This window comes from Tachyglossus aculeatus, unplaced genomic scaffold (assembly GCF_015852505.1).
Source record: "Tachyglossus aculeatus isolate mTacAcu1 unplaced genomic scaffold, mTacAcu1.pri scaffold_300_arrow_ctg1, whole genome shotgun sequence".
Taxonomy (NCBI): domain Eukaryota; kingdom Metazoa; phylum Chordata; class Mammalia; order Monotremata; family Tachyglossidae; genus Tachyglossus; species Tachyglossus aculeatus.
The window spans coordinates 22,333-42,454 of record NW_024045014.1 but is presented as its reverse complement, the minus strand read 5'-3'; the positions used below and the strand labels follow the sequence as shown (position 1 = coordinate 42,454).

At 42.6% G+C, this 20,122-nt stretch overlaps 1 protein-coding gene across 1 annotated transcript in view; it reads right to left on the bottom strand.

The window, feature by feature from the left end:
• Positions 1 to 4,572: 4,572 nt before the first annotated feature.
• Positions 4,573 to 20,122, bottom strand: part of LOC119923848 (olfactory receptor 1002-like) — a 29,074-nt gene continuing 13,524 nt past the window's right edge. The window contains exons 2-3 of the mRNA XM_038743056.1: positions 8,215 to 8,336; positions 4,573 to 4,819 (exon numbers count right to left, since the gene is read on the bottom strand). Coding sequence (XP_038598984.1) covers positions 4,573 to 4,819; positions 8,215 to 8,336 — 369 coding nt within the window. The remainder of the gene's footprint in view (positions 4,820 to 8,214; positions 8,337 to 20,122) is intronic.

The window sequence follows — 20,122 nt, the reverse complement described above, 5'->3', positions numbered from 1 at the left end:
GTTTGCAATAGCCATCGAGCTCTTACCCTTAAGAAGGGACTATTTAGTAAGTAGAAAGCATTTTCTAGGATGGAATGCCGAGGTCTCCTTTAGCAGGAGTAAAACAGTCACTTACCAAATACCTGTGAGTTTTTCCCATTCACTGTAAAGGAAATCATTCTTCTCAGGAATTGGCAGATTCGATCAATTAGCCAAGGGCCAGGAGACGAGAAAGTATCAATCAATCACTTAATCATATTTACTAAGTGCTTACTATATGTACAGCACTGTACTAAGTGCTTGGGAGAATACAGCAGAGTTGGTAGATATCTTCCGTGCTGACAAGAAGCTTACAGTCTAGAAGGGGAGAAATAACCAGGAGTTTGGAAAGGGAACTGTCAAGTGAATGGAATGCAGTGGCTTAATGGCGGTATTATCAATCCACAGAGAGTGCCATTATAGTGAATGCCAACCTCTGGGTGCTTTCTATTCCTGCTCTGCTTAGCATCAGAGCAGTATAACCATCACTGTATCATCATGGCTGTTCCTGTCTGTTTACTGACAGAATGTGTCTGTTTATTGTTACATTTTACTCTCCCAAGCTTTTAGTACAGTACTCTGCACACAGTAAGCACTCAATAAATATTACTGACTGACTGACAGATTGACTGTCCAGATCCTTTTACCCTTAGAGCTGCCGTACCAAGCCAACTTTCTGGAAACTAAGACTCTAAATTCTTACACAAATGCCATTTTTAATCATAAATCAGTCAATCAGGCAATCATATTTATTGTGTGCTTAGTGTGCAGAGCACTGTACTAAGCACTTGGAAGAGTAAACATAACGGAGCTTGTAGAGACATCTCCTATCCACAAGGAACTTGCAGTCTAGAAGGGGAGATAGGCATTAAAATAAATTATGGATATGTACATAAGTGCGGTTGGGCTGAGGGTGAGGTGAATAAAGATTACAGAAAGGAGAGGGAGTAGAGGTTAAGAAGCCTTGTTTTCCTCACACCATGGTCTATTTTTATGCTATGTTACCACATTGGGCAGGGTCTGGATTCCCTCACTAACATACAACATAGAGAAATGTATCTATAACAGTGAATCAGTTAGTCAGTCGTATTTACTGAGCACTTTCCGTGTGCAGAGCACTGTATTAAGCACTTAGCAGAGTACAATATAACAAAAAACGGACACATTTCCTACCCACAATAAACTTACAGTCTAAAGGGGATGGAATGTAGAAGTAACTAAGTGTAATATACTCACTATACTAAATGGTTTGGAAGAACAGAGAAGAAAAGGAGGGAAAAGCAGGAGAAGTATATAGAAAGGAAAACAAAGAAAGAAAAACTTAATCCAAGGGATGCACAGAAAGAGCCCTAGCACAGTTGTTTATTGGTAATTACCTAACAATTTGAATTTGAAATAGGCTCAACTTCATTGCCTAGTTCTCTTCCTTCTTGTGAGTTTTCATCAGCAAAGCTTGAAGAAAATAGCTAAGCCTTTCCTTGAATTCAAGGCGCCATCATGTGGCCAACATGGATTATGCTCTATTTGCTCCTTATATTTCACTATTGGACAGTACTTTCATCCCCAAATGGATAGAATGTTCATCACCATTCCTCATCGACCTTCCTATTGCCCTGGATTTCACAAATGCCAGGGAACATTACAGGGCTTCTGAATTACAAAATATTTATAGAAATTCAATTGTAAAGCCAAAATTGTATTATATTAGAATTTCTCCCTTACATGCTATGGGTGACTGCCTCAATCAGATATAACTCCTGGTAAATAAAAAATCTATTTAAACCATTACATGCAGCAAAGCCTACCACATCGAGCCTATCATATTTCCTCATTTGTTTTCCTACCTATTGACTTTGTTTCCTGTTTCTGCTGGTCCAATTCACTGGGTATTTATAAACATATCCACACTGGAAAATGACACTGTTTCTAAATGAGCTTTGCAGTCCTAAACACCACTGCGGCCATGGTTCTTATTAGTGCAAGCATGATAATCTCAAGGTGTGGGCTCAGCAGATAAAGCAATCTACTCATCCCAAATCCAAGCCTACCCTGGAAATCAGTCGATGGATGGGTGGTATTTTTGGAGCACTTACTATGTGCAGAACACTGTACTAAGCACTTGAGAGAGTATAATTCAACAGAATTGATAGACACATTCCCTGCCCACAATGGAAACCTTGCAACACGTCACCCTGACAGAGAACAATCCAGCCTCCAATCCCAGGCTTTCAGGAGATATGTTCTACTCTATCCCAATCCTTCTTGACCACTTAATCAATCAATCAATCAATCCATCAATGGTATTTATTGCTTGCTGTGTGCAGAGCACTGCCCTAAGTTCTTTAGAGAAGACATTATAGTAGAATTGGTAGATACATTCCCTGCTTTCATGGAGTTTACAATTTAGTGGAAACATGCTCTAACCTTGATTTTGCTGATGCAGTTCTCCCATGGCTTTCTTCTTATCTCCATGGCTGGTCTTGCTCAGTGTTCTCCTTCTGCCTCTCAAGAGCTTAGTACTATGGTCTATACACAGCAAGCTCTTAATAAATACTCTTGATTGATTTGCACACAAATAATTGCACTGTGGCCCCCCCTTCTCCACTCCACAAGTCCAATAAATGATCTCCAAGTTATCCAAAACACCTTTTGTAAGATTTAAAATGAAACTGAGAACACTTTTTGTTTGCTTTTTATAGTATCTGTTAAGCCCTTATTATGTGCCAGGCATTGTACTATGCTCTGGGGTAGAAACAAGAAAATCGGGTTGGACACAGTCCATGTCCCACATGGGGCTCATAGAATTAATCCCCATTTTACAGATGAGGTAAATGAGGCACAGAGAAGTTAAGGGACTGGTCCAAGATCACACAACAGATGATTGGTGGAGCGGGGATTAGAAGCCAGGTCCTTCTCATTGACCTCATTGAACAGCCAGGCATGTTCTCTATTCACTAGATCATACAGCTTCTCGTTGTTGAACAGGGATATTCACAAAGATCAACCTGTTGGAAACCCAGGAACAGTAGAAGCTTACAATTAACCCACTTAGAAACAACTAATATTTTGGATCAAGTAATTTAGTCCAGTCAAACTCCACTGTTATCCTTCAAAGATGCCTGTGAAATATTTGAAGTTGCATATCACTCACCAAAGTCACTCCCTGGTATCCTCCCTGTCTGAACCTCACCACAATGTTCATAGAAACGATAGGAAGACTGATCTTTGATTTACTGTTTCTCATTGTTGACTTTCACTCTCTTATACATCTGCCACTGACCAACCACAGCCAAATCCCAACACAAGATCTGTACAGCCTAGATCTCTTAGGCACCAGATGGATTTCTTGAGAGATGGAACAGAAAACTTTGCTATCTATGTTACCCATCTGAATTTCTTGCTCTTGGATATTCCCATATCCCTCTTCAGGAATTTCTGAAGCTGACTCCCTCTCCTTCAGCCTAATATCCTAGGACACATTCTCTAAAGAACCTCAAGCCTCAGTGATTTGAGGTTCTATGAAAAATATGAAAATATTAATGTGATTTCTAACAATTACCCCTTGCAAAGTTTTTGTTTATGTGACTTTTTATGTAATTTCTTTATGTAACTGTGTTTATCTGACAATAACAGGTATTTATTATTTTGCTACTTTCCCAAGTGCTTAGTACAGTACTCTGCACACAATAAGAGCTTAGTAGATACCATTGATTGAAGAATCTGGGAAGCAGTATCACCTAGTGAATAGAGCATGTACCTGAGAGTCAGAGGACCTAGACTCTAGTCTGGACTCTGATACTGATCTGCAGTGTGACCTTGGGCAAGTCACTCTGTCCCATAGTTTCCTCATCTGCAAAATGGAGATTAAACCCCACTCCTTCCTACTTTAACTTCCAACCTGATTATTTTGTATCCACCCTAGTGCTTAGAAAAGTGCTTGACACATAGTAAGTGCTTAACAAGTACATTATTATTGTTATTATTATTATTGTATTAAGAGGCATGTTTCTATTAGGACTTCTCTGGTACTTGCTAAGTGCTTACTAGGTTCCAGGCATTGTACTAAGGACAGGGGTAGATACAAGGTTGGACATCAGGTTGGACATGGGGCTCACAGCCTAAGGATACTGGCCTGTATTGTTATTTTACTGCACTGGTAGTGGTAGATTCCTGCAATCAATCAATTAATAGCATTTATTAAGCACTTAATGTGTGCCGAGCACTGTATTACTAAGCACGTAGGAGAGTGCAATACAACAGAGTTGGTAGACATGTTCCGTGCTCACAAGGAGCTTACAGTCGATCAATTAATCGTATTTACTGAATGTTTACTGTGTACAGGACACTGAACTAAGCTCTTGGGAGAGTACAACACAACCATATAACAGACACATTCCCTGCCCAAAACGAGCTGACAGTCTAGAGAAGCAACGTGGCTAAGTGGGAAGAGCATGGGCTTGGGAGTCGGAGGACATGGGTTCTAATCCCGGTTCTGCCACTTGTCTGCTCTGTGACCTTGGGCAACTCTCTTAACCTCTCTGTGCCTCAGTTACTTCACAAGATGGTGACAGTGGTCAGGTGGGAAGAACAGGTCGAGAAGGCTTTCTGTCTCCTAGTGGCAGGGAGAATCCTCGAGATGGCAATGAGGATGTAAACGTAGGAGAACAGGATGGCCAGGCCACTAGACACTCCTACGGTGCCAACCAAGATGAAAAGGAGACAACTACTGGAATGGAGATCAGCACAGGCTACGGCTAAGAATGGAGCAATATCACAGAAATAGTGGTTGATGACATTTGGGCTGCAGAGGGGTTAAGCAAAAGGTCGACATTGTACAGGTCATGGTGCTCAGAAAACCCAGCACCTATGTTGCCATCAAAAGCCACACACAAACCTCTGGGGACATGAACACTGTATAGAGCAGTGGACTTTCGATTGCCACATATTGATCAAAGGACATGGCAGAGAACAGGAAGCATTCAGCAGCCACATAGAGGCCAAAAACCACAACTGGGCTTCACATTCCAGGAAGGAGATGACTTTTTTCTCCTTGATGAAATCAGTCAGCATCTTTTGGGACAACAATGGAGAATGAACAGGTGTCCACAAATGCCAGGTGGCTGAGGAAAAAGTACATGTGGCTATGAAGACAGGAATCTACTCTGATCAGTGTGATCAGCCCCATGTTTCCTACCAAGGTGACAAGATAATAAAATGAAAACATTATCAAGAGGATAATTTGCCACTGGGGCTGATTCGTTAGTCCCAGAAAAATAAACTCAGTTATCCTGGTTCGATTCCCCTCAGCCATATAGATGCTGCAGTCTGTCTAGAGAAACAAAAAGGCAGCTGCTGTTAATTCAGGAGTTAATGGAAAAAAGTATGTTTGTATTTCTAGAATTAAATTTCTTTCCTTTTCATTTTTAAAAATCACTTGGGCCCTTCTCAGGAAATGAAAATACTGTTTGCCAGAGATCTATCTCAAAGGATCTCAAATCACCCTAAAATACAGGTACTCAATATTTTACTCAATTCTTTGAGTGGGAAAGTGGGCATTAGCCTAATTTTTCTTGCAGGTTTTTCATTTCTTTTGTATAGATCCACCCCTGGATCACCATAGTTATTGCTTGTTTCTGCAGGGGTTCTTATAGGGCAGGATGGTGGGCTGAACGTAAGCCAATTTCCCCAATCAATTCTAAGGTGGTGTCATTCTCACAGGCCTTGAGAGGAACTGGGTTAAAGCTTGTTGGGGTGGTCAGTGGTTTATACAAAACTGCTCTTGAAACTTTGCATTTTCTAACTACACAGTTTCTTGTGGGAGTCAATTTGCATGTTACTGATTTATTGATTGGTATGCATTGATTGATATTCTTTGATTTATTGAAGAAATATGGCCTGGTATCATCAGAAGACCTAGGTTCTAATCCGGCACTGCCACTTGCCTGCTGTATGACAATGAGCAAGTCACTTGACTTCTCTGTGCTTCAGTTTTCTCAACTGTATAGTGAGGATTCAATACCTGTGACCTGTATACTACTACATTAAATAATCATTTGGTATGATTTCTGTTCACTTATTTAAAGAAAGAAAAACTTCTGGTTCTTTTTAATTATCACTTTAGATGTTAGGAAGAATTTTCAAAAGCAGCAGTAGAAATTCAGCCTCATCTCTTTTCCTAGTGTGTAATGGAGATAATAACACCTTGAGTATATCATTTGCAACCAAAGCCCTCTGACAAGTATTGCTTAAATTGCTTTCTTCGCCTTGATTTTCCATTTGTATTTAAACAACTATTTTCCTGTTCTTCAGCTAGAGAGTAAGAAAAGATGTTCCTCTAGTTGCAGCTGGAAACACTGAATCACATTTAGGTGAATGCTGCTTGAATTTTAAGAAATATCTCAAATTCTACACTTGCATCTTATCTAGCCAGATATGAGTCTAAAAAAGATATGAAAATGTGTGAAATGCTAGTATTAACTTTGCCTAGAGGCAGTTGTGTTCTTTAATTTCTATTACTTTTTGCCCAAACAACAAAAACAACACAAGGAGGACATTGTTGTAGCTTCTATATGTAAGCAAAACACATCTACAATTAGCAGTCATTTTCAGCTGTGATAGCTTGATGCAATTCCCTTGACAGGTTCAGAGAGGAAGGGAAAGGAGGGAGAATATAAGAGAAGGGTAGATAAGGATTTTACAAAGTTGCCAAACCACAGGGAGAAAAGGAAGGGGCAGGGAGGTAAGCATGGAAGAGAGCATCAGGCCCTTGGCTTTTTCAATTTCAATTCTCGTGTTGTTCCATCCATGAATTTGTCTGTCAGCCCACTCTGTGTCTCTAATTTCTCACTCTCTTCTGTGATTCTGTAAAGTCCCTGTGGGCAGAAGAGATTAGGATTTTTCAATCTGGAAATAGGAAGTGTGACAGAGGGCCTAACAGAAATGGATAAAATCATGAAAGGGGTGGGGAAAGGGAAACAACTTAACTGTTGTGTGACCTTGGGCAACTCTCAATTTCTCTATGTCTCGGTTATCTTATCTGTAAAATGGGGATTAAGACTTTGAGCCCCATGTGGCACTTGGACTGTGTCCAACTAGATTAGATTGTGTATACCTCAGTGTTTAGTACAGTTCCTGGGACATGGTGAGTGCTTAACAAATGCCGTAAGCAAAACCAAACAAAAACAAATCCCACAACACCAGCACTAAGGTGTCTACTCATCCAGTTTTATGCCAGGCAATCTGTTTTATAATCTGGTCTGTTTCTGTCCATTGTCTGGTATGGACGTGACACCAAATAAATCAACAAATTGGAGGTATTTATTAAATGCTTCTTTTGTGTAGAGCACTGCACTAAGTGCTTGGAAGAGTACAGTGCAAACAAGGTTGGCAGACATGCCCCCCTGCCCTCAAGGAGCATGTCTTTATGTCCAGGGGATTTTATTAATAACAATAATAACAATAATAATAACAACAATAATAATAACAATTGTGGCATTTGTTAAGCACTTACTACATGCCAGACACTATCCTAAGGCTGGGATGAATGCAACTAAATTGGTTTGGATACAGACCCTGTCCCATATGGGGCTCACAGTCTTAATCCCCATTTGAGAGATGAGATAACTGAGGCACAGAGAAGCGAAGTGATTTATCCAAGACCACGCAGAAGACAAGTGGTGGAGCCAGGATTAGAACACATGACCGTCTTACTCCCAGGCCTGTGCTCTTTCCACTGCTTTTCAGTTTTGATTAGTTTTCTGGCTAGGAAGCCAGTGCCCGTGATCACAGGAATCTGGGAAGGGAAAGCAAAGGCCCAGGGAAGATGGAGCATTGGAAAGAATCAGGCATCTCCCCGGAAAAACACTAAAAGATTGGTTAGACTCAGCCAGAGTGTTGTAAAACGATACATGGGATGTCCCTGTAGACTGTAAACTCAGTGTGGGCAGGGAACATGCCTACCAACTCTGTTATAGTGTACTCTCCCAAGGTCACAGATGAATAAAACAGAAACAGCATGCAGAAAGGCAGACTGATGGTGACCATAAACATAAACTGCATTTGACTGATCCCTCAATCAAATAGATCAAGCTTAATAATTTTGACGGATTTATTCTTTTTTATCTCAGCTGAAAAGTCACATTTTAATGGCTCTCAAAAAAGTGGTCAATAAGTAGATCATATGTTCTGAGAACTCACCTGTAGGAAGGTTCTTTACTTTGTCCACTTAGATTATTTTGAGGGAAGTAACAAAACTCCTGAAGCTGCTGGACCAACTTAGAAGGCAGAAAGGAGAAGGGTCCTTTCCTTGCTTTAACTGTCTTCAAGTGGAAGAAGCAAATTTATTCCAGGTCTTCTGAAGCCTGGGATTGTCCAGTTAATTATAAAATAGAGCCCCTTTGTCCTCCTCTGGCTTCTAAGCCACACACATTGGGAGACATTTTTCTCAGTGATTTCAGTACTTTGGATCCAGGTCCCTGAAGAATCACAGATCCAGAGAGTTTCCATGTGGTGAAAAAAAAAGTTACCATGACCTTTCTGGTACTGGAATTTTGAGGGCTTCTCAAATGACCTATTTTATTATTATTATCATTATCAGTATTATTACTGATAATAATCACTGTGCTATTTGTTAAGCACTTACTATGTGTCAAGCATTGTACTAAGCTCTAGGGTAGATACAAGATAATCATGTCAGCAACGTGGCACAGTGGACAGAGCACAGGCCTGGAAGTCAGAAGATCATTCATTCATTCTTTCATTCAATCGTATTTATTGAGCGCTTACTGTGTGCAGAGCACTGTACTAAGCGCTTGGGAAGTACAAGTCGGCAACATATAGAGACGGTCCCTACCCAACAGTGGGCTCACAGTCTAGAAGGGGGGAGACAGAGAACAAAGCAAAACATATTAACAAAATAAAATAATTAGAATCAATATGTACAAATAAAATAAATAAATAGAGTAATAAATACGTACAAACATATATACATATATGCAGGTGCTGTGGGGAGGGGAAGGAGGTAAGGCGGGGGGGATGGGGAGGGGGAGGAGGGGAAGAGGAAAGAGGAGGCTTAGTCTGGGAAGGCCTCCTGGAGGAGGTGAGCTCTCAGTAGGGCCTTGAAGGGAGTAAGAGAGCTAGCTTGGCAGATGTGCGGAGGGAGGGCATTCCACGCCAGGAGGATGACGTGGGCCGGGGGTCGATGGCGGGACAGGCGAGAACGAGTCATTGTGAGGAGATTAGTGGCAGAGGAGTGGAGGGTGCGGGCTGGGCTGTAGAAGGAGAGAAGGGAGGTGAGGTAGGTGGGGGCGAGGTGATGGAGAGCCCTGAAGCTGAGAGTAAGGAGTTTTTGCTTGATGTGTAGGTTGACAGGCAGCCACTGGAGATTTTTGAGGAGGGTAGTAACATGACCAGAGCGTGTCTGCACAAAGATGATCCTGGTAGCAGCGTGAAGTATAGACTGTAGTGGGGAGAGACAGCAGGATGGGAGATCAGAGAGGCGGCTGATACAGTAATCCAGACGGGATAGGATGAGAGCTTGAATGAGAAGGGTAGCGGTTTGAATGGATAGGAAAGGGCGGATCTTGGCAATGTTGCAGAGGTGAGACTGGTAGGTGTTGGTGATGGCTTGGATGTGAGGGATGAACGAGACAGCGGAGTCGAGGATGACACCAAGGTTGCGGGCTTGTGAGACGGGAAGGATGGTACTGCTGTCAGCAGTGATGGGAAAGTCAGGGAGAGGGCAGGGTTTGGGAGGGAAGACAAGGAGTTCAGTCTTGGACATGTTGAGTTTTAGGTGAGTTGAGTTCTAATACTGACTCCACCACTTGTCTGCTATGTGATCCTCACAAGTCACTTACTTCTCTGTGCCTCAGTTACCTCATCGCGCCCCCCCCCACTTGTCTGCTGTGTGACCTTGGGCATGTCACCTCACTTCTCTGGGCCTCAGTTAACTCATGTGTAAAATGGGAAATGAGAATTGAAACTGTGAGCCCCACATGGGACAGGGATTGGGTCCAACCCAGTATGCATGTACCACAAGCTTAATATAGTGCCTGGCACACAAATACCACAATTATTGTTTTTCATTCATTCATTCATTCAATCATATTTACTGAGCACTTACTGTCAGAAGTACTTACTTTCTGAACTTACTGTAGGAGAGTGCCTACAGCATTAAACAGACAAATTCCCTGCCCACAATGAGCTTAGAATCTAGAAAGCAGGGGGAAGGTCCCACATGGAGCTCACAGTCTAAGTAGGAGAAACTGTTATTGAATTTCCATTTTGCAGACAAGGGATTAGAGAAGTTGTGACTTGCTTTTTTAAAGTTAAGTAATTTTCCTTAAACAAACTCCCTGAGAGAGCTGTGACTTTCATCAATTTCATTTCAAGTCTGGCCCATGACAGACATGGGTCAACCATCCCCCTCTCAGGGTCAAGGAGTACCAGGGACCAGTGCAGATCCTCCACACTCATTCATGAGAAACAGGCGTCACCCTCCTCTTCCTATCCTTGCAGCCCCTAACACAGGTTTGTAAGACATCCAAGTTATCTCCAGTGTGAAGGAGAGAGATGATGGGAGAGGAGAAGCAGCGTGGCTCAGTGGAAAGAGCCCGGGCTTTGGAGTCAGAGGTCATGGGTTCAAATCCTGGCTCTGCCAACTGTCAGCTGTGTGACTTTGGGCAAGTCACTTCACTTATCTGGGCCTCAGTTACCTCATCTGTAAAATTGGGATGAAGACTGTGAGCCCCCCGTGGGACAACCTGATCACCTTGTAACCTCCCCAGAGCTTAGAACAGTGATTTGCACATAGTAAGTGCTTAATAAATGCCATTATTTTTATTATTATTATTATTAACAGAGTTCACTATATTTTGTCGGAATACTAAGAACTGAAAAAGCTCAAGTTGACTTTCAGAAGATCGGCAGATCACACCAAGCTGAAGGTCTGTAAAGTGGTTGGGGTGTTCAACTTTCTGTATAGCTATAAAATCTGAACCTACCCCAGAAGACTAATTGGACTTCCTAAACAACCTCCCAACATCAACTACAAAACGGACTCAACATCAAATGGCAAGACCAAGGTTATCAACAACAAAGTAAGCAGTCACTTATCAACATTGAGGTAGTGTGACAAATACTAGGAATCAGCAAGGCTCAGGGGATAAAGTACAGGCCTGGGAGTTAGAAGGACCTGGATTCTAATCCTGTATTCACCACCTGTCTGCTGTGTGACCTTGGGCAGGTCACCTCACTTCTCTAGGCCTCAGTTAACTCATCTATCAAATGGGGATTAAGACCGGGAGCCCCATGTGAGACATGGACTGTGTCCAAATTAATTAGCTTGTATCTACCCTAGTGCTTAGTACTGGTACATAGTAAGTGCTTAACGAATACCAAAAAAATAAACAAAAACCCATAGCTTCCCCCGGTAGAGTAAGCTCATTTTAGGTGGGACATATGTCTGTTTATTGTTATACTGTGCACTCCTAATCACTTAGTACCATGCTTTGCACACAGTAAACGCTCAATAAAAATGATTGAATGAATGAATGCTAAGATATGAGAGGAGTATGGATAATAGCAGGATCCCAAATCAGCTCCTGTATGGGGAAATGAAAAGGTACAGTGATCAGGAGAGGGGTTGTTTCTTCTCAAACAAAAGCTATGCCCACACTGTGATCCCAAGAGGCAGGCTCAAAAAACAGATAAGCACTGAATGAAACAACCACCTTAGTACATCACGTCCTCCAGGAGGCCTTCCCAGACTGAGCCCCCTCTTTCCTCTCCCCCTCCTTCCCTTCTCCATCCCCCCTGCCTTGTCTCCTTCCCTTCCCCACAGCACCTGTATATATGTATATATGTTTGTACGTATTTATTACTCTATTTATTTTACTTGTACATATCTATTCTATTTATTTTATTTTGTTAATATGTTCTGTTTTGTTCTCTGTCTCCCGCTTCTAGACTGTGAGCCCACTGTTGGGTAGGGACCGTCTCTATATGTTGCCAACTTGTACTTCCCAAGCGCTTAGTACAGTGATCTGCACACAGTAAGCGCTCAATAAATACGATTGATGATTGATACATCACGTATCTTTATGAGCAGACAGTGAAGAAAGTTAGTCATGCAGCAGGCTTTTCATCCACACTCGCAAGAATGGATGGGAGCTCACTGTCTCCAGTGCAAATAGTAAAGTCTAAAGGTCACGGTGAGACATTTATGCAATGAGAAAATTAGTGTGGGCATGGTAAGGTGGACAAGGGATGTGAAAAGAGGGATGATGTCTGTCGTAATTTAATGTGTAGCCTATTGTCAGCCGGCATTGTACTTGGGACTGGAGAGAGTACGACAAAGCTGAAGTATGTGATTCCCACAAACAGGAAAGCTGTGCAAACACAAGTTTTTTACAAGTAGTAGGAGAGGGAAGAAAAACAAAGATAGAACTGGTCATAAGAGTAAGGAGAGATAGGTAAGTGAACCAATAAAGATATAAATGCAATCAATAAGGAGCTGCAAATACAGAACTGCTGAGATGGACACTGAGACACACTATCTCACTGAGAACAGGGATTTTGTCTACCAACTCTATTGTACTCTACTTTCCTAAGTGCTTAGTACAGTGCCCTTCACGTAGTAAGTGCTCAATAAAGAGTTCTAGACTGTGAGTCCATTGTTGGGTAGGGATTGTCTCTATTTGTTGCTGAATTGTACTTTCCAAGTGCTTAGTACAGTGCTCTGCACACAGTAAGCACTCAATAAATAAGATTGAATGAAAGAATAAATACGACTGGTTGATTGAATAATTGATTGAGAATGCTCTATCATCATTTTTCCCTCTCTCACAATTCTTTGTTTTCTGAAGATAGATTCTCAACCAGAAATGTTGAGCAGAGAGAAAAAAAAAACAAACTTCAGAGTAAAGGAACTCCTGAGGGTGGGGAAGAGACCCCATGGGACAGTAGAAACATTTGTCAGGACATCAATGACCTTCAAGCCACCAGTAAGAGAACCAGGCTTAACTGATTAACAAAATACAACATAATACTAATAATATCATAATTTCTGATCTCATTATTAATTATAAAGTATAATAATATAATTATCATTTTACCAACTCTATAATATCGTGCTTTCCCAATTCCTTAGTACAGTACTCTGCACCCAGTAAGGCCTCAATAAATACCATTGATTGATTGATTATTATGGTATTTGTTAAGAACTTACTATGTGCCAACCACTGTACTGAACAATGGGGTAGTTACAGGATAATCATATCGTGGCTCAGTGGAAAGAGCACAGGCTTGGGAGTCAGAGGTCATGGGTTCTAATCCTGACTCCACCACTTGTCAGCTGTGTGACTTTGGGCAAGTCACTTAACTTCTCTGTGCCTCAGTTATCTCATCTGTAAAATGGGGATTAAAACTGTGAGCCCCATGTTGGACAACCAGATTACCTTGTATCCCCCCCAGCGCATAGTATAGTGCCTGGCACATAGTAAGCACTTAACAAATGTCATTATCCACTGCGTAGAACAGTGCTTGGCACATAGTAAGTGCTTAGGAAATACCATTATTATTATTATTATTTTACATCAAACACAGTCACTGTTCCAAAAGGTGTTGACAAACTGAGGGGAAAAGAGAACAGGAATTTAATCTCGATTTTACAGATGAGGAAACTGATGTACAGAGTTTGCATTCACTCATTCAATCGTATTTACTGAACACTTACTGTGTGCAGAGCACTATACTAAGCACTTGGGAGAGTACATTACAACAATAAACAGACCATTCTCTACCCACTATGAGTTTATAATGTGGAGTAGTTAAGTGACTTGCCCAAGGTCATAGAGCAGGCAAGCATCAAAGGAAGGATTAGAATCCAGGTCCTCAGACTCCCTGGTCCATGCTCTTTCGACTAGGTCAAAGCTATTCAAACCTGGGGTCTGTAATGGAGGTGCTATTTGTATGAGGCATTTAGCTGGATGATAAATCTCTCTGGGTGTCCTAGTAATTCTACCAAGCCTTAGTAGAAGGGATTGAACTACAGCCCAAAATGGGGCCACCTCCCCCTGAAAGTTATATGATACAATCTGATGCCAGCCTGGTGCTCTCCTCCCATGCAAATTCATGCAGCCTCTATGGAGGCACAAGGAAAGCCCCTCCAGACTGGGCAGTGGCTTCAGAGTTCCTCAATCTTGATGGAGGTTGGGGGGAGAGGCACAATCTGAGGGGGTCACCCCTGCCCTGGACTGCCACTGGCCCAGAGAAGCAGCATGGCATAGTGGATAGAGCACTGGGCCTGAGAGTCAGTAGGTCATGAGTTGTAATCCCAGCTCCACCACTTGTCTGTTGTGTGACCTTGCACAAATCACTTCACTCTCTGTGCCTCAAGTCCTCCGACTCCCAGGTCCATGCTCATCTGTAAAATGGGGAATGAGACTTTGAGCCCCATGGGGGACAGGGTTAGTACAGTGTCTGGCACACAGTAAGCACTTAACAATACCATTATTGTTATTTATTGTTTCACAGTTATTTTTAAATAGAAAGGAAAAAACAACAACATGAGGTTTCTGGTTTTGTCTCCTCCACCTGCCCCAGGGTCTTAGTACAGTGTCCGGCACACAGTAAACACTTAACAAATGCCACTGTTGTTGTTATTATTTTCACAGTTATTTTTAAGTAAAAAGAAAAAAAACAACACTAGGCCTCTGGTTTCATCTCCACCACCAGCCCCAGGGCCGGGACAGAGGGTCCTCACATAATAAGTGCTCAATAAATATCATTGATTGATTGATTGGCAAGTGTTTTCCTGCTTTCTCTGCTCATCCAGGCTCAAAGTGAGGTAATGAATCACCTGATAGTGGCAGTATTATCACACTTAGAAAGGTTCAAAGTGGCAGTTCTCTTCACTGAGGTCATTCAACTGTTCCTCTTCTCTGAAATCCTCACAGGCAGCACACGCTCCTCATCCTATTCTGAGTCCTGAGAGGTTAGAATCTTGGAAAAGTCTACTTAAAAGCACATCTGGGCACTGCCTGCACCATCCAGTCTCGGGGAGAGTGGCCGGACACCATGCAATAAGTAATGCCCGGCACACAGTTAAGAGCTTAACAAATACTGCAATTATTATTATTATTACTAATGGATACACTCTAACCATGTTGTGGGCAGGGAATATGTATACAGACTCTGTTTTATTGTACTTTCCCAAGTGCTTATTATGGTGCTCTGCACATAGTAAGTTCTCACTGAATACCACTTATTGATTCATGGTTGTAGTTTCATGGTTTTGTGCCATTCTCTCAGAGGCATCTGTCAAGAGGGGACACAATCATCCGTTCTTTGGGTTACATGGCTACCACCTTAGGAAAGCTGGCCACTCATCCAGTTTAATATCACATGGTTCCATTTTTACCTATCCTCACCCCTGCCCAGAACAGATACAACACCAGAGACCTTTTTATCTAATTGATATCTATTTTTTTAACCTAGACTATGAGCTCCTTGAAGGCAAGGATTATTGACTACTAACTCGATTGCTCTGCACAGAGTAAACTCTGAATAAACACTACTGATGGATTGATTGATTACACTCCCAGGCTCCCTCCTACTCCAAAGTGGTGTCCATGATTACAGGGATCTGAGAAGGAAACACAATGACTCTGAAATGAGGGAGGAACATTCTAAGGTTCTGAAGTTTTCCATTAAATGTTCCTTTTATTCTGATATTTGTAAAGCACTTACTATGTGCCAGGCCCTGTGCTAAGCACTGAGATAGACGCCAGCTAATCATGTTGAAAACAGTCCAAGTCCCATATGGGGCTTCCAGTCTTAAACCCCATAGTGGTGGGATTAGAACCTAGGTCCTTCTGACTCTCAGGCCCATGCTCTATCCACTAGACCATGCTTCTTCTCTTATGACAGAACTATATAATACTATATATCCTGATTAATGCACAGAAAAGAAAGGATGTCTATTATTTCCAGGTAAGCAAAAAAGTCTCTTGGAACTCTCCTGAAGTGTCAACTGTGGCTTTTATTTTTATGGTGTTTGTGAAATGCTTACTATGTCCCAGGCATTGTACCAAACATTGGGGCAGATACAAGCAAATCAGGATGTTATATGGGACTCACAGCTTTAACCCCAATTTTAAAGAGAAGTTACAGACTACAGTGTTTACAGTCTAGAGGGGTAGTGTAATCTCATCTCTGCCCTTGCCTGCTCTGTGACTTTGGGCACTTCACTTCACTGTGCTTCAGTTCCCTCACCTACAATGTGGGGATTCAATACCTGATCTCCCTCCTACTTAGACTGTGATCTCTATGTTAAACCCAATTATCTACCCCAGCACTTCGTACAGTGCTTGGCTTAACAAATTCCAAAGTTATTATTGTTATCACTCAAACATTCCTCCAGTATTAATAAGACTCCCATGGCTCGAGTTGCTGAATTTCCATTTTGAGAAGATGGGGCATCAGTTACGGTCTGACCTTATCCAACTGCACCAGCTTCTCTCCTCCACTTATCTGTTCTGTGACCTTGGAGAAGTGACTTAACTTCTCTGTGCCTCAGTTCCCTCCTCTGTAAAATAGGGATTAAGACTGTGAGCCCCATGTGGGACAGGAACAGTGTACAACCCAGTTTGCTTGTATCCACCACAGCAATTAGAACAGTGCCTAGCATATAATAAGTACTTAAATACCATTGTTATAATTGTTACTATATCCTTTTTTGTCAGCTCAGGCAGCAATTCTTCACTCTAGCCAAAAAATGGCAAGCAAGAGCAGGATGAATAATTCCAGGCAGTTATAGGATATGTGTAGGGTGTCAGTTTCTAAATCTGAGTGCCTTCTCCAGTCCATGAATACTTCAATCACAAAATCGTGGTCAGTCATTTATCTCTCTCAGTATAAGTATACTTAAAATAATTTAATTTCTTTGGAGTATCAGCTAGTAACCTGAATAGGAGTTGTTAAGACCCTGCGTAAGTCTCTGAGCAGAGATTTTAAGAAGGCTCTATAGTTGCCAAAGACAGTGAGAGTGGCACACAGTGGCCTGGTGAGGAACTTTCCTCATGTGCTTCCAATGTGGGATAGATCGTTGGTTGAGCCTCAGTCATTTCAACTTCACTACTGTGCATGGATAGGCTCTTACCATTTTTTTGGGGGGGGCAGTTTATATATTCATTCATGCAATCATATTTATTGAGCACTTACTGTGTGCAGAGCATTGTACTAAGCGCTTGGGAAGTACAAGTTGGTAACATATAGAGACGATCCCTACCCAACAACGGGCTCACAGTCTGGAAGGGGGAGACAGACAACAAAACAAAACATGTGGACAGGTGTCAAGTCATCAGAATTAATCGAAGCAAAGCTAGATGTACATCATTAACGAAATAGAGTAGTGAATATGTGCAAGTAAAATAAATAGAGTAATAAATCTGCACAAACATATATACAGGTATTGTGGGGAGGGGAAGGAGGTAGGGCAGGGGGATGGGGAGGGGGAGAGAAAAAAGGGCACTCAGTCTGGGAAGGCCTCATGGAGGAGGTGAACTCTCAGTAGGGCTTTGAAGGGAGGAAAAGAGCTAGCTTGGCAGATGTGTGGAGGGACGGTATTCCAGGCCAGGGGGAGGACGTGGGCCGGGGGTCGATGGTGGGACAGGCGAGAACGAGGCACAGTGAGGAGGTTAGCGGCAGAGGAGCAGGCTGGGCTGTAGGAGAGAAGGGAGGTGAGGTAGGAGGAGGCGAGGTGATGGAGAGCCTTGAAACCGAGAGTGAGGAGTATATATGTAACAATAATAATAACTGTGGTATTTATGAAGTGTCTTCCAGGTCCCAAGCACTGAGAAGCAATGTAGCCTAGTGGATAGAGCATAGGTCTGGGAGTCAGATGGACCTGTGTTCTAATCCTGGCTCTGCTACTTGTCTGCTGCAAAAATTCCTCACTATCGGCTTCAAAGCTCTCTGTCACCTTGCCCCCTCTTACTTCACCTACCTTCTCTCTTTCTATCTCCCAGCAGGTACACTCTACTCCTCTTGTGCTAACCTTCTCACTGTGCCTTGTTCTTGCCTGTCCCACCGTCGATCCCTGGCCCACGTCCTACCCCTGGCCTGGAAAACCCTCCCTCCTCAAATCTGCCAAACAATCACACTTCCCCCCTTCAAAGCCCTACTGAAGGCTCACCTCCTCCAAGAGGTCTTCCCAGACTAAGCCCCCTTTTTCCTCTAATCCCCCTCCCCTCCTCATCTCCCTGACTCATTCCCTTTGCTCTGACCCCACTCCCCAACCCACAGCATTTGTGTATATATTTATTTATGTATAATTCTGTTTATTTATATTAATGCCTGTTTACTTGTTTTGAAGTGTAAACATATTAATGCTATTGATGCTTGTTTACTTCTTTTGATGCCTCTCTCCCTCTTTCTAGACTGTGAGCCCATTGTGGGCAGCGATTGTCTCTCTTTATTGCTAAATTGTGCTTCCCAAGTGATTAATACAGTGCTCTGCACACAGCACAGTAAGTGTTCAATAAACACAATTGAATGAATGAATGAATTGGACAAGTCATTTAACTTCTCTGTGCCTCAGTTACTGCATCTGTAAAATAGGGACCATAAGATTATAAGTCCCACCCGGGGTATGGACTGTGCCCAGACTGATTAGTTTGTATCTACCCCAGCACTCGGTACAGTCCCTAGCACATAGTAAGTGCTTAACAAATTCCTTGAAAAAAAGCAGTGTACGAAGTAGTGGGGAAGATAAAAGATAATGAGATTGAATACAGACCCTGTCCCCCTTAGTGTTCACAGTCTAAATAGGAGGGAGATATTTGTCTGAAGAAAAGCGTATAGTAATGCACTAAATTAATGTAAAGACAGAATGATGATGGTGCTCAGTATCTCTTCATCAAAAACTTATGGTGCTACACATCATACTATGAGATTACAAAGGAGAAGAGATATATGGTCCTTAGCCCGTAAAGGGCTCACTTTGAGTTTTCATCACCCTCAATCTCTCTCTTTCTCTCTCTCTCTCTCTCTCTCTCTCTCTCTCTCTCTCTCACACACACACACACACACACACACACACACACACATGCACACACACTCACTCACTCAGTCATGTGGGCTCTCCCAGGCAGTGATGACTACAAGGCTGTCTATTTGGAGATATGCCACAGATGGGTGACTCCCATCTATGCCTCCAGAGTTGACGAGTCTCACTAGTTTCACTGGCCATGAGCAGAATGAACCTCAATTCTGTGCTGCTCTCAGCCTGGCTCTGCTTCCTGAGAAGTGCAGCCATGAAGACTCCAATGGGCCCTGGGTCAGGCCAGAGGGAGGCAGGAACAGGCAAGGGCCCTCTGCTGGCCCTGTGCTAACTGAGCCTCACTCTGGGGTCTCCAAAATCATGAGGCAGGGGTGAGGCTGGCCTCCTGAAGATGCCTCACGAAATCCGACCAGTCATCCCCACAGAGGCCCAATGAGGGGCGGCCCACATGTGACCCACTCTGGAAATTTGTTACCTCCGCACAAACTGTGGGGGCAATTTCTGTCCTTAACCCCGGCCTGTAGTCTTTGTAATAGGCCATGAGCTGGAATCAGGAATCGTCTGTCAGCTCCTTCTCTAACCTGTAAGCTCCTTGTGGGCAGGCATCATTAATTCATTCATTCAATCATATTTATTGAACACTTACTGCGCTTGGGGGACTCAATATAACAATAAACAGACACATTCCATGCCCACAACGAGCTTAAAGACTAGAGGGAGCTTTATATCTTTTCTTTTCTTTTGTATAGTACTCTTTGAGACTCTTAGTACAGTGCTCTGCACACAGTAAGTCCTCAAAAAATACCACTGATTGGTAGGTTGTCAGATAGTTGGGCCTCCATACATTCTAAATTCCTCCAGAACATTATTTCTAATCCTTTCTGCAGTGGTAACAAGTTTGTGACAACAGCACCAGAGCAAAGTGACCAATGTCCTTGAAGAGGCCTTGAGAGAGGAAGGGCAGATAGATGAGACACTGAGACCATTACCTGCTAAAACTGTTGCTGCTGCCTTGGCTAGCTTCTTCAAGGGAAAAACATA